Source organism: Felis catus, chromosome B1 (assembly GCF_018350175.1).
Source record: "Felis catus isolate Fca126 chromosome B1, F.catus_Fca126_mat1.0, whole genome shotgun sequence".
NCBI classification, from domain to species: Eukaryota; Metazoa; Chordata; class Mammalia; order Carnivora; family Felidae; genus Felis; species Felis catus.
Window position 1 is genome coordinate 147,485,096 of NC_058371.1, and position 14,961 is coordinate 147,500,056.

General features: G+C 39.7%; 1 protein-coding gene across 5 annotated transcripts in view; it reads right to left on the reverse strand.

Annotated features, from left to right (window-relative positions):
- Positions 1-14,961, reverse strand: part of SLC4A4 (solute carrier family 4 member 4) — a 351,984-nt gene that overhangs the window by 103,417 nt on the left and 233,606 nt on the right. For all 5 annotated transcript variants that reach the window (XM_023253060.2, XM_019829398.3, XM_019829396.3 and 2 more), the window contains 4 exons: positions 8,412-8,499; positions 5,999-6,153; positions 5,245-5,364; positions 2,285-2,459 (listed from right to left, as the gene is read on the reverse strand). In XM_023253060.2, coding sequence (XP_023108828.1) covers positions 2,285-2,459; positions 5,245-5,364; positions 5,999-6,153; positions 8,412-8,499 — 538 coding nt within the window. The remainder of the gene's footprint in view (positions 1-2,284; positions 2,460-5,244; positions 5,365-5,998; positions 6,154-8,411; positions 8,500-14,961) is intronic.

Below are 14,961 nucleotides of genomic sequence, written 5' to 3' on the forward strand. Positions count from 1 at the left end.
TCAATTCAGTTTAAAAAGGCAATAAACTAACACATAGGACGTGTTGTAATTTCTCCACTTCAAGGAAAAGAATCCATGGAAAACTATGTGTTAAAAAATGATCTGCACAAGAAAGTCTCTGAACAACAGAAGGAGGTTTTCTTGCCACTGTCCCCAAATCACAGCTTTATTTTCCTAACGTGACTGCCTGTATTATGTTCTTTGTGCTGGCCTCATGGTGCTTCCTCAGTGCTTTCTTTTCTACTGGTTTTGTTGAATGATCTGATTTAGTTATCACTATGCTCTCATCTGGACGAAAAATAACTGCCCTATTTGGATACAGATCAGATTTATAAAAATCCTGTTATTGACATCACTGTTGCAGTTTATTTCGTTCATTCCTACCTTATGAACGAGGAAAAGAGGGAAGAACACCCTATTCACATACTTCATCTCTGTGTCCTACCACTCTTGGTTTCTCTTCCCCACATGGCAGGTCTCTCGCTGGGAACATACACATATGAGCTTTCTGGCCAGCACAATGTTAGTTTTTAAAAGTTAATTCGTTGCAAATATTTAAAAATCACTAGATTTCACATAAGAATTTGAGTTTTCAGCCTCTTTCTGAAAATCAGAAAATGAAGTAATACGGAGGGCATATTCATATAGGAATAAGCAAAGCTGAGCGGTGCCTGCCCCCTTCTGATTAGGGCATGAGCTCTTAAAGGTCATCATGGCCCCCGTCTGTAAGAAAGCCAAGCTAGCCAAGTGCAAAAGTCATGTTCAGAGTCCTCAGTCCCCAAATGTTCCAGACATCCCAATCTAGGCACGAGACATGTGAATAAAGAAGCCTTCAGGGGCACCTGGGTGGCCCAGTCAGTTGAGCATCTGACTTCGGCTCAGGTCATAATCTTGCGGTTTGTGAGTTTGAGCCCCGCATCAGGCTCTGTGCTGGAGCTACTGTCAGCACAGAGCCTGCTTCGCATCCTCTGTCCCTCTCTCTCTGCCTTCCCTCTCCACTGTCTCTTTCAAAAATAAATAAACATTTAAGAAGCCTTCAGGGGACTCCAACCTCAGCTGTTACCTCGCTACAAACATGTGAGGCCCAAAGAGAGAACCACTCCAGATAAGCCCGTCAACCACCAAAACCATGAAAGGGAAGAATGAAATGGTTGTTTCAAGCCTCTAAGTTTTGGATTAATATGCTATGCAATAATAGATAAGGGCTAAAAGATAAAAGTGCTCTTAACAGACTACATACAATTATTTGAAGCAATTTCTCCCTTTTTACTTGGGTCAACATAGATGTCATATATCATCTCCATTTCATTTTTGTGTTTAGGCAGAATCTAAAGCATGAATGTGCACAGAGAAGAAAACAAAAGTGGAAGAAAGCAATCTTTTGAAACAGCTGGGTTTGTTTTTTGTTTTGTTTTGTTTTTTTTTAAGAAGGTGGCTGGCAGCACTTATGAATGTCACATAGGTTAATCAGTAATAAGCACTAAAGTAGAAGGGACAGAGTTTGAAAAGGGAATGAATCTAGTTCTTTTCCTAAGAATACTGGCTTCACTCACTACTCTGTATTCAGCATCTAGCACAATGCTTATTTTTTCTTAGCTTTGTACATATTTTTCTGAATGATAGAGGGCATCCAAAATATCTTTCGTACCACTAAAACGTCAGCTGTTACTGATACAAAAGGATGGCAAACAGCACCTGCAGAGTAACAGACTATGGTTTGTACAAAATAAGTCAAGCCAGGGTCTTTACAGCTTTATGATCAGGCAGGTTCAAGAACAGGAGAAACAACTCTTAACTTGTATTCCCTTAAAGCTGAATCCTACTGATAGACATGCAAATCCAACCTCAAGCAAATCCCTCAATTTTTTGATGACTGTTTGCTCTTGTGTAAAATGAAGGTAATCATGCATTCCCAGAAAAAGTGTTATCATCAAGCTTAACAGAATATGGCCCATACATTCAAGGTAGTAGAAGATCTAAACCCCGTGCCCTGCACAAAATTAAAGCAGCTGATATGCTTTTGCCCAAATGGAATTGTATATCCTCATTTCCTTCCCTTCTTTTCCCCACTTGTGACTCAAGCCAGATTTCATCGAGCTATTTTTGTAATTACTAAAATGCTGGAAATATAGCAGCAGGCCAGAAGCAAAGTAAAATGCAGCATCCAGCAAAAGAAAGAAAATCACGCTGAGTAACTGAAAGGCCATCTGCTTCTAGCTGAGCTGTAGGGGTGAGGAAGGCAATCTGGGCTGTACTATTTGTGTCTCCCCCAAACCAGACCCACCTGCATGTTGTCAGTGGCATCCCCAAGCAGTCCTCCAAAAGTGATAGCATTAGTTACAGTTGCCAGATAAATGAAGAGAATTGCTGAAAGAGCCTGAATATTTAAAGCATCATAAAAATCACTGGCAAAAAATGGTGCTTTCCTCTTTATGTCCTTAATGAGTCCACCACAGAACCTGGGTAGGGAGAAAGCAAACACGTGACAAGGTAAAATAAATTTGTCATCAAATTAACCAAGGGTAACTCATTCAACCACAAAGAATTTGCAGTCAAAGTGTTTGAATCAACAAGCTCTATTTAACCACTTAAGGGAAAATGGGAAAACTGTAGAAGAATAAATTTTCTTCTATCTGTCTCTGTTTTGGTCCCTAAATTAGGTGTTGCATTCCCTAAAGAACAGTTGGGTTTTAGATGAGAGTGAATGGCGTAGATGGATTAAAATTTCTCACTCATTGTAGAAAAACATCACACCCATGAGCAGAGCATAGAAGTCCTTTAATAATCTTGCATTGTTTCCTTTCCAGCCCCATTCATCATTCCACAAGTGTTTACTGTGCACCTGTGATATGCCCAGCACTTCTCCAGGTGCTGGCGACACAACAGTGAACAATACAGGCAAAGACGCCTGCCCTCGGGGATTTTCCTTTCGATATGGGGGACAGACAATATAAGCAAAATGGATGGTGCTAAACATCAAGGGAAAAAATTAAGTGGGGAAGAAGGTTATGAAATGCTAGAGAAGCAATGGCTGAACTATGAGAGTGGCCAGAACAGGCCTCCCGAACCGGTGACTTTGGGATAAGGTCCCGAAGGCACGAAGGAGGAAAGCCATGCAGGTATACGGTGGAAAAGCACTGCAAGCGTAGCCCCATTACGCACATTCGCAGGTCAGCTGCCTTAGTTATGCATCTGTCAAACTACCCTCCCAACCAAACCTCACGTCTCAGCCTTCCCCACGCACACCCTTCCTTCTGCCTGTGGGCCCCTCCCTCAGAGAGTTCAGATTTCCACCATGGGGCTATCACACTTTATCGGGACTGTCTGTCTGTGTGTGGGCTTGCTGGCCCTCGCTGCATCCTGTGCCCCACTTCAGTTTTCGTGGTCTGCGTAGGGCTGTGCGTGGTGCTGGGCAGACAGCACATTGGGGAAAAAGTGAGCTATCCAAGAATTAAATTCCAGTCTGATTAAGTAAAAGAGCTGAATTCCAGAACTCATATCTATAGAAAAGGAAAAGAATATTCCTAATAAAAGTACTTTGTAAAGAACTGTTCAGGGGCGCCTGGGTGGCGCAGTCGGTTAAGCGTCCGACTTCAGCCAGGTCACGATCTCGCGGTCAGTGAGTTTGAGCCCCGCGTCAGGCTCGGGGCTGATGGCTCAGAGCCTGGAGCCTGTTTCTGATTCTGTGTCTCCCTCTCTCTCTGCCCCTCCCCCGTTCATGCTCTGTCTCTCTCTGTCCCAAAAGTAAAATAAACGTTGAAAAAAAAAAATTAAAAAAAAAAAAGAACTGTTCAGAAAAAATAGGGGGAGAGGAGGTTTTATGTTCTCTATTCTTTCAGAAAAAAGGGGGAGGGAAAAAATGTCCCCTTAATTTCAGGGAGAAACCCAAGTGGTCATCAGAAGAATGAAATCATTTTATTCAGATTCAATTACATCTTAAAAAGACATACTTTTGTGCTTTCAAAAAAACCTTTAATGTTCTTAAAAGGTCCTATCTTCGGGTTCCTGGGTGGCTTAAGTGTTCGACTTTGGCTCAGGTCATGATCTCACAATTTGTGAGTTCAAGCCCCATATCGGGCTCTGTGCTGTCAGCGCAGAGCCTGCTTGTGGTCCTCTGTCCTCCTCCCCACTGTCTCTCTGCCCTTCCCCCTGCTTGCACACTCTCTCTTCTCTCTCTCTCTCAAAAAAAAAACATTAAAAAAAAAGTCCTATCTTCATAAAATCAGGATCCTACTTAAAATTTTATTTAATACAAAACAAAATGGAGAACCTAATAGTGGAAAGAAAAGGAGGAATTATCATAAAAAGAGATTTACAAAAGCAGTCTGGGAATCCTGAATCCCCAACGGCAGGCTAAGGAGACCATGACCTGTGAGTTCCTCATTTCTGTACCATGTTGCCCACTTATGAATAAATGTACAGAGAAGGGAGGGACGCACAAAAGCCAAATGGGGAAGACAACACATGACTCCACCTTCCTGCCACGGGTTCACACCCACCTGAAGACCCCGCTGGCTTTCTCTCCAACACCTCCTCCCTCACTTCATGGCCTGGATGCCAACCCAGCACACACCAGGCCCTCTGCTGTCCCCTCCCCCTACCTCACTTCTGCTGGTCTATCTCTAGCTCCTGCAGGACTTTTCTCATGGGCTTTCCTGTGGGACTTTTCTGTAAGGCCTTCTCTGAGTTCACTCTTTATATTGGAATGTCTTTCCCCTATCACAAAACCCCCTATTTCTGTTTTCGTTTTCCCCCATTAAACCATCACCACATTTCTTAATTTTCTCATTGCTTGTCTCCCACTACTACAAAGGAAAACCCAAAAGGACAAAGGGTTTTTGTTTAATTCACTGTTGCATCCCCAGTGCCTGTGATTAATCAATATAAGTATCTGTTGGCTGCACAAGTATACAAATCAGTGAGTAAAATGCTGATAGGGAGATGAAGGGAAATTAAGATCTAAAGAGATCCTCATCTGGGTGCCTGGGTGGCTCAGTCGGTTGAGCAGCTGACTCTTGATTTCCGCTCAGGTCGTGATCTCATGGTCATGAGACCCAGCCCCACGTAGAGCTCTGTGATGACAGTGCAGAGCCTGTTTGGGATTCTCTCTCTCCCTCCCTCTCTGCCCCTCCCCTGCTCGTGTGCACAGGCAAGCATGTCCTCTCTCTCTCTCTCAAAATAAATATTTAAAATAATAAAATAAGGAGATTCTCATCGTGAATGGCCAAATAATCCATCAGTTACCGTCCAGTTCGCTGCAATTCTTCACAATCCGCATGTCCTCCTCCTCCTCCTCCGTGGCCTCCGTCGTGAGGTGTGTCCCCATTCATCTGAACATTCTCTCCACCTGAGTACATATTCTTTCTAAGCAAGACAACAGAGCCCAAGAGAATATCAGTTTCTTTTACTCATCTGCTTCTTAGCTGTGCCACGCACGAGACGAACGAAGAGATGGACTGAAAACCCTTTGGGAGAAAGATCATTTCCTTCCACCACCCTAACGGACAACTCTTAAAGTGTTGTATTTAGAGGGAGGACAAATGACTGATGAATAAAAAGCTAAATAAGTTGCATACTGTATAAGACAGAAACCGTTTCACCGGGAAAACAACAGATTTCCAGAAAACGGCTTCTCCAAATGGTCTCACCCGATTTTTTAACCTCTTACATCTATAGGGACTCGTTTTGAGTAAACCAGTCTTCTACATGTGCAGGAAGTCCCCAACACATCCTCCTAAAAATCTCTATGATGTATTCCAATATCATAATCTGAGATCTCTAATTTGCAATCACTGAAGAAGATAACAACATATAACACTCATTTTACAGCATCGACGAAATGTCAAACCAAAGTACATACGTAATTCATTTGAGATAATACATCAAGTTAAATGTGAACCTAAAAACACAATATTAGGACAGTCACCTGACCCCATTTCCTTTTGTGAGCACAACCTCCTTCTCAAGGATGAAAACTCCCAATTGCCCGATAATTTACCTTTTGTCAGATGATGGAAGGCTCTTAGGAGGCTCTATCCTGATTGCTGGGTCCCATTCCCCCGGTGGAAGAACAATGACTTCATCGAGGAACTCGTCGATACCAGCAATCAGGTCCTGCCTGTCTTTAGCTTTATAAGCAATGTCATGGAACACCTAAAGAATAATAAGAGATATGCTGATCCAACAAGAGAACTCTCTACATGCCTCACAGCATGTTGAGCCTCAGAAAGGCAATCTATAATCCACTTTAACATTTATTTCATATATGTGTAATATAATCATATTCTCATATTTCCTATCAGCTTATCCCAAACTATTTTGGCATTCTGATTTTGAACCCAGAGAATATAAGCAGAGGCATGAGAAAACAGCTGTGTTTCTTTTATATGTCTTTTTAATCAATACTGTAAAACAACACTGTCTTTCATCTCCCACTGCCATGTACCATTGCTGATACAGTTGCTGTGGAAGCCAGATGCAAATGGTTTGGAGAAATATACAAAAGAATCATTCTCTGAAATAAAAATGACTGGGACAAACCATTGCTGGTAATTCAAAAAGGAAAAGTTCAAGCTGAGGATTAAGATCAGGTTAAGTCCCAAACATTGCAGCTCTCGAACACAAATAATGTTAGCTATTAAAAAAAGAAAAATCTAAGTTATGCTGGTAACACATAAAGCAAAGGGCTTTAAGCAGGTGATCATCTGTCTAACCTTTTAGCAAGGCAATAACTAAACCAGCCAAGGCAGCAAATGCTTCATGTCTTTTATACAGATATCCAAGAAGGAGCTCCAGAATTTACATAATCCTCTTTGCCAATCATTCCATTCTTCTAACCTAGGTGACCATCTGAAAGTCCTTTACGCATAAGCCTTTCATACCTCATCAGTCAAATTCTTTAGTCTCCAGGACAGAAGATGGCTCCTGTTCAACATCCTTACCTGTTCTTAAAGATTGCTAGTAAATCTCTTCTCCTCAACAAGAATTTTGAAAAGCTATGAAACAAATTACATGTAATGGTCTGGGGGAGTGTGAGGTTGAGATTAGGGCATTACAAATGCCAGCATCTCATCTGTGGTGCTCTAGCCGCTAGAGAGGGTCACTTTTCCAGCCTCCCCTGCAGATAAGAATTGACAGTTTTGACCAATGAGATGAAAGAAAAAAGCTGTCTGAGAAACCTTTAGAATACCTGTTAGACTGATACGGCTAACATTCCCACCCTCCGTCTCCCAACTCTCCCCGCTCCACGCCCCTTCTGTATTCAACCTCCCCCTCCTCAAACTTGAATACAGAAGAGATGGCTGGAGCTGACTGCAGCGGCCCTCTCAAGCCCACAAAGCCAGAACCTTGGCTCTTGATTGATCATGAAACAGTTAAGTTAAACCGACTCTAGCAACTGCCTACCTCCAAATAAGCCCCAAATAATTTAAGCCACTATAAATCAGATTTTTCTGTCATTTAGAGCCTAAGGCAGTTCTAATTACTGCATCTTAGGAGGAAGGATTCTTTTTTAAAGAAAATGTAAACACATGAAAATAAATAAAAGAGCCCCCTGAGATGCTTAGTTGCCTCAAGGGGGAAAAGCCAGCATAGCTATACATCAAAAATGCCCTCAGTCCCACATTAAGTAACCATCTGAGTAATCACCAAATAAAGCTTCCATAACTAAATGCCCTATTCTTCACTTAACACATGGAGAAGCTAACAAATTAAGTAATAAAGCAAAAGTGAAACATTTGGGAAAATAGTAAGCTAGAAAGACACAGAAGGAAAATCAGTGATCCCATATCCTAATTGTAGTTCTCCTACTATGAGACTAGTTTAGGGTTTCATCATACCTAAAATGTGTGAAAAACATTCAAGCTGTTATGAGAGTAAGGTTATAATTCCAAAGCACTAGAAACTCTGCAGTAACAGTTGCTAATGCATTTTAGTAAGTGTGTAATTCCTTCCCACAAGATAAGAAGACCATAAAAACAGGTACTTTCTGATACCTAAGGAAAAAATGCATGATCCATTTTATTACGCATTACTTTATAGAACCCATTATTTCTGAAACAATATGGTATAAGGACACTTGAACTCCCAGGATGAATATATTGAACATTTTAAGAGGTAAAGTTTAAGTTAATACAGTGATTTGAACTTTTTAAAGAATATTTAACATATATCTCTTTTAAGAATTGCAAATGCTTAGAAAAAGAAAGGAAATTATGTTTTATTCCAACATAAAATTTATTTTTTGAAAACTGTGTCGAGACCAGCGCATCTGCCATGAATGAGTGTACCTTATGCCATAAAGAGGACTGGTGACCACATACTCTGACTTGAGTAAATTGTGACAGCCAATTCATAGTATGAAAACTATACAAGCGGGACATTCACAAATCACCATGTTCCAGATCCCCTACCTCATCAGACATCAGGGTGGCAATGGCTCTGCCGATCTCATGATAGGACTTGGCTTTCCCCTTAGGACCTAAGAGAATGAACAAGAACCTAATGGAAGAGGAAAGAAGCAAAGGCTATAAAACACATTTCATCAAAGTCAATGTACATAACACTGAGACACGTTTATCCTATTTGTCAAAAGCTGAGGTCTAGAATTCATCTTTAAGACAAAGGTAATATTCATGGTAATATGAAAGATACTCTTTCACACTATCATGAAATACAAATTGTTGTTTCTTTGGAGGCAAAGAAGAATTTAACATGGAAACCCTGAGAAGTTTATTTACTTAATAGGAAAACTTCACTTTAGGAGTCATTCAATCTTTCTTTCCTAAACTTTCTTCTATCTCCATTTCTACTGACTTTGAGAATCTGTGGAGAAAACCCATTTAGCACAATAACTAGAAAGACTTAGTACATCTTCAGATTTCTCTGACTTTTCCTTACTCAATATGAACAGTGACAAATGATCCTCTCCATACTTTTAAGAAATATTTCTGCTCAGAAGTGACTGGAAGTCAGCAAAAACCAAGTCCTCTAGAAGTAAGCCACATGCTGACAGCCAAAGTAAAGAAAGAAAACTATGAGAGAAATTGGAAATAAAGCATCTTTCATGGACAGTTAAAATTCTTTTGTGAGTGTCCTCATTTTCCTTCCCAAACTTGTTTTCTTGATAATGTACACGCACTGCTCCACAGTAAGTAGGTCCTGGAATTTGCAGTAATGAGCTGATCCCCACTTAGGTTCATGTCTCAACTAGGGAGGAAGAAACCCAGTAAGTAAGTGAATAAGAAAAAATATATAAAAGGCAACACTGGATACATCTCCGCCTTGCTTATAATCCTGTCTTACCTAACATGGAGACAATAAGGGCAATAAAAATAATCACATCACATGTGCTCAGCTTTTTAAAGTTTGCAAAACATTTCATATTCATCACCTCATTTAAACGCCACATACCCTTTTGCAATAAGGAGAGGTATCCTATTCCCGCTTAATGGTGAGGATACTGAGGCTCAAGGAGGTCAGTGGATGAGCCAAAGACGTGCCTAGTAAATGAGAGACAGTAGATAGGCCTTCTCACCTCCTGTTATTTTCAACACGCAATGTGCCTAACATTACCTGCCCAACCTATACATGGGGTTACAATTCAACAGAGAAAAGCTAACTCACAATGACTCTCACGGCTCGTCCTGGGGTAAGATGTTGTGGATACTTAGCTGGGGACAAGAAATCTTAGGTAAAAATTTATGGGACCAGGGACGGGATGGGATTTGCTTAATACAATTTTATTTTATACTTATTTATCTATATACCTCACTTTAAATAAAAATGGGCCGACAGCAAGTACTCTTCAAAGTGTTAGGGTCTGTCCCAAAAAGCCCTTGAATAAATTTTTTTTTCATTATAAAATTCAGTCCAAAGGGGAAAGGAAAAGAAAAAAAACAAAAACAGAAATCAAGAATGTAAGAAGGTATCTGAAAGTCTGAACACTCAGACTTCATATCAAAATAGCTATAAAACCATTCAATACTTATTTGCTTAGAAACCAGTTCTGGCATGAGGCGGCACACTCGCTTTCAAGTATTATCACGGTAGATGAAAAAGCAAAAGCAATCAGCAGGCATGAAAGTCTGTTCAAGTATGAAGGAAGTGATTATTAAAATTGGATTTAGTTATTCTAATATTGAAGTTCAGTTGATACTAGAACTTCTCTTCCTTTGAAGTTGGACCTAAATTATACACCCCTACATACAGTATTATAAAATGCTTCTTAATGACAGTAAAATGTACTATGCTAAAGGGAATGATCACAGATTTGAGTGCAACATATGCAAAAAATATCTAACCACCTAAGCAAAACAGAAATCCCATTTAGGAACACCTACAATACTGGTCACATTGCCCAGTCCTATTAGCCAGTGTAGCAATGGCCAGCTGTCAGGCAAGACAATAAGAACACAGTTTTGGGCAAAGGGGGAGAATGCAGTGCGGAAAGAGAAAATATCGAATACCTGGATCCTTTACTTATTCACACATTTTTAAATAATGGTTTCCTTTACTTGCCATTTTTTGTTATTTTAATGTGTCTAAATATTAGTTTTTCAGTAAGACATAATACCTAAGATCTTTCTGGACCCACTCTGCACCTCTTCCTACCTTGCCGTAGCATCTCCATCATGATTATAATTTACAAACACACATTACGGAAATACACACTTACCAACTGACACATGAACTATCAGGCTGACTATATGGCAACAAAGACAAAACACTATCTTGCTAGAAAGCGAGACAAATACTCTCATTTATTAGTAGTCCTCAAATATAAACTTTGGCAGATGAGATGGGTAACCATCCCAAGAGCCGAAAGTAATGGAGCCTCTAACTCAAGCCCTCTGGGATGAGGGAATATATTTTCTGTAAATATTTCCTCTAGTCTCTGCTAAATAATACCGAATAATGAATGGAAGTAGCAGCCCAATAGTGACTATAACATGCATTAGAGCAATAAACCCAATATATGAGAATTATATTGTTTCACTAACTTAGATATAAAGGTATGATTTCTCTTTCTGTGGTAATGTATTTTTTATTAAAAAATGCATATATATTACATATAATATGCAAATATTTATTAACACATATATATTGATTTGTTCTTTAGTGGAAAATCATTAAGTGCCCAATAGAAATAAAATGTTACATATCAGCTAAACTTTCCCATTACTCCAGTCAGGAACCATTCAGTAAATTCAAGCTCTCAAAATGATACAGAGAAGAAATCTGGCCATCTACAAGTAGCAGGAAACATCACCTCAGGTCAAGAATTTCATCTGTAGGGACGGAAACCCTGAAGAAGCCCCTGATTTTGGACTGCATTACTGAAAAGGAGATGAGAAAACTAGGATTGCAGAAGAACTCATCAAGTTGAAGTTCCCTCTGCCTGAAACATGTTCTTTCCCCTTGAACCCCTTGAAGAAGCAAAAGCTGTTACAACTTTTATGACAGAAGTACATCTTGCCAAACTCAGCTTTTATAATGTACTGAAAACTCCTTTCATGACCCAAGCTGTTTTTTGTCAATGGACAGATGTTATTTTTAACCAGAAGCTTTTTTTCCTTATTAACAAATTAGAGTAAACACCACATTTGTGTGGCTCGAAGGGCACAGCCCATGTTGACAGCTGGGGAAAAGAAATTAATTTATGCTACTGAGTTCTTTTTATTCACTCATAACTAGAAATAAAGTCATAGTTAGAATCTACTAGTGCTAGCTGTCTCAAGAATCTTCATGAGGCCCTTCTACTCTTGTGAGCTTTTTCACATACCTAATTATGCCTGGGGAGGATGCCTCTAGCATTCTCCATAACAAAAATAAGTACCAGATGATCTCTGTCCGGAACCAATGGACTGTACTCATATTCACAAAATAATTATAGGCAGAAACAGAGCACAATATCAGAAGAAGAGCCAGCCTTCCTAAACCACTCAATCTTTGCAGAAAGGATGTGCACCTCCCCCCCGTCCTTCCTGATATATCACAGCTATTTCTAGAATAAACTCAGCATGTACCAATCCTTTACTCCCTGCTCTCAAAACAGCAGTGAATCAAATAAGCCATTATTCATATTTAGCAGTTTTGGAAATTATGGCTGAACTGTAGCGTCCACAATAGATGCATGAAGACCATAAACCCACCACAACCAACCACATTACATACGATAAATAGCAGCTAGCAACTAGAGTGCTGGGCAAGACAGAATTGAACTAGCTAGACCATTGTCCCAATCCCTCTTATGAGATTTTCTATCGTTTTGATAATTAAGCACAAACTGCTCTTTAAGGCAAATCATCATTTATCACATAAAATATATACTAACTTGCAGTGATATGAAAAGGGTAAACATTCTAAATTTTTAGAGGACTAGAACTTATGGAATAACTACTTGTCTTAAATGTGAAAATCAAGATCAGAAAAGAACAAACTGATCAGGGGTTTTGATTTCTCTTCATGGGAAAACCCTAAAGTATTTTGTTCTAATCCATTCTAAATAGCTCCTTAGATTCTCCCTAAAAGCCCGGCTTCAGAGTCAGAAATCTGCAGTTCTATTTCTAGCACTGATCATGAATCTTCCCTTTGCCTCCATCTCTCCACTGTCAAGTGGGAATAACAATAGTTATTATCCCCTACATAGCTCATAAATAGGAGTGAGCAGCAGCCTGTACGGACAGATATAAGATGACACCAAGCAAAGTGTATGCAAGATGCTAGGAAAATCATAAGCACATCCTACGAAGTCGCAAAGAGTAAAAGAATGGTTCGTTTGCTTTCACATGGATGGCAAGAAGGACTCCTAAGCAGAGAACATCCACTAAGTTGGCTGTAGCCCTGGTGCAAGCAGAAAGCTAAAGCAGAAAGCTAAGCCGATAGGAGGGTATTGAATCTTGTGGGCACTACAGTCACAGAGCTGCGAGACCCACACTTCCTAAAAGATGCATGGCACTAATACCACTTATCATAAATAGCAATAATAGCAATAATAAACATAAGAGCATAACGTTCTAAAGGAAAAATGACCATTACAAAATGTACACCACAACAGACATTTCGGGTCTCCCTGCAGTACAACAGGCAGCACGTTAAAGCACAAGGCTGAGTACGGGGCAGTTCTTCACAACCGACTACCACATTCCTTGTGGGATTTCCTTGATTGGATTTCACAGGATGCAGCCATTGTAAATGGCCCCACATTACTCATACACAAAAAGGCTAATGAGACTCCCTACGCACTGATTATAGCAGGCACCAGTTCAGAGGACAGCAAATGGATAAAAATATTTCCTGGAAAAATGTTAATATGCTTGGATATATTGTTCAGACTATTGCCCTGAAATAGTTTTATGACATTATTGAATTACACTCCCTTGAATTGCCGGGCTCCCTTTGTTAATTCAAATGATGCTGTATTTCACCTCTAGACTAGTACCACTCTCCTGTACAGAAGAAAAGAATATGCCAGACAGGAGCAGATGATAAGAGGGATACACAAATAGTCACGATTTGCTACTCGATGAACTTGTATTATTGTTAAATAAAAAACCCTCTACAATATTTTTTACTTGTAGCCTCCAAAGAAGAAAAGTAAGAAAAATGAAAATGCAAGAGCAATTTAACACTTCTTGGCATGTTTTTTTTCTTTCAAGCCCCAGTAAAAATCATTCCACAGAGACATAAACAAAACCATAGGAGCACAAGAGCTGGACGTCAGCCCTGATCTGAGTCAGCTAGCTGTTCGCCAGGTGATTGCTCAGATAGAACTGCAAGGCTCTGCTGGAATGTTTTCAAGTGAACAACTAAGTTACAGAAAACACAAATCATGATAATCCCATCAACTGAATAAGCTACAATCTTCTCCTTCCCTCTGCCATTTGTCCAATGACTGCCTACTAATGACCAGTATTATTCCGGTCTATAGTGTCTAAGAAATATAAAAATAGGGAGAAAATACCCGTATGAAAGAAAAACTAGCCTGTAATCTATGAATGGGGAGGCCATAAGGAAATGTTCTGATTTTCCTCCTAACTTGGCTCAAAGCAAACTGGAGCCCCTTGTCTCTGTCAGTTTATCATGCCAAGACCATCTGAGATCACTGAGGATTCACAACCCTTCCTGCACACCTGAGGAAACCTAAAAAGAGAAAAGTCACCTGTCCTTGCCCTGTACCCACAAAAAGCACCCCCCACAAAGTTCCTCTTCATATGGTAGTTTTATGGTGTCAAGTCAAAGATTACAAGCTTCTCTTTAAACTCTTCTTCAGCACAAGTTTAAGTGAAGCATTAACTTCTATTCACCTACTGCACTCCGAAAATCAGCCTTCTAACTCTCGAGCTCAGCAGCAAGGCAGACAAACTGGATGACTTCTGAGGTGCTGCGTGGTGTAGTGAGTACATGATCATAATTAACTGTAATATGCTTCCTTTTAGGATAAGAATGTATATAACACATAACAATAAAGTGTGCAAATTTAAGTGTGCAGCTTAATGATTTTTATATATTCATGTGTATACATACACGTATATACTTACATGTATGTATATATGTATGTACCTATTGTCAATTTTCTGATAAAACATAGAGCAAATGAGAGCAACTCTGACCTCTGAATCACTGACCATCTGTATGACCCTAGACAAGTTACTTAAACTCTCAGACTCAGTTTCTTTATCTGTAAAATACACATACCCATAGTTTACAATTTAAACATATTATGAGAATTAAATGACTAATCCATAAGAATAAACTAGTACATGGCCCAGTTGGTTATTATAATTGTTATTATTACTACTATACAAGTGCCAAGTAATTTGATAGCATGAAAGATGAGCTAAGTCATCATTTCAGATTAAACCTCTCCGATATGCCTGCTCTGGATGTATCCTCATTCCACTGATTATCTAGCCATGATTTCCCTATAAGCACATTGTGGACCTCAGCAGGTCAGGGAGT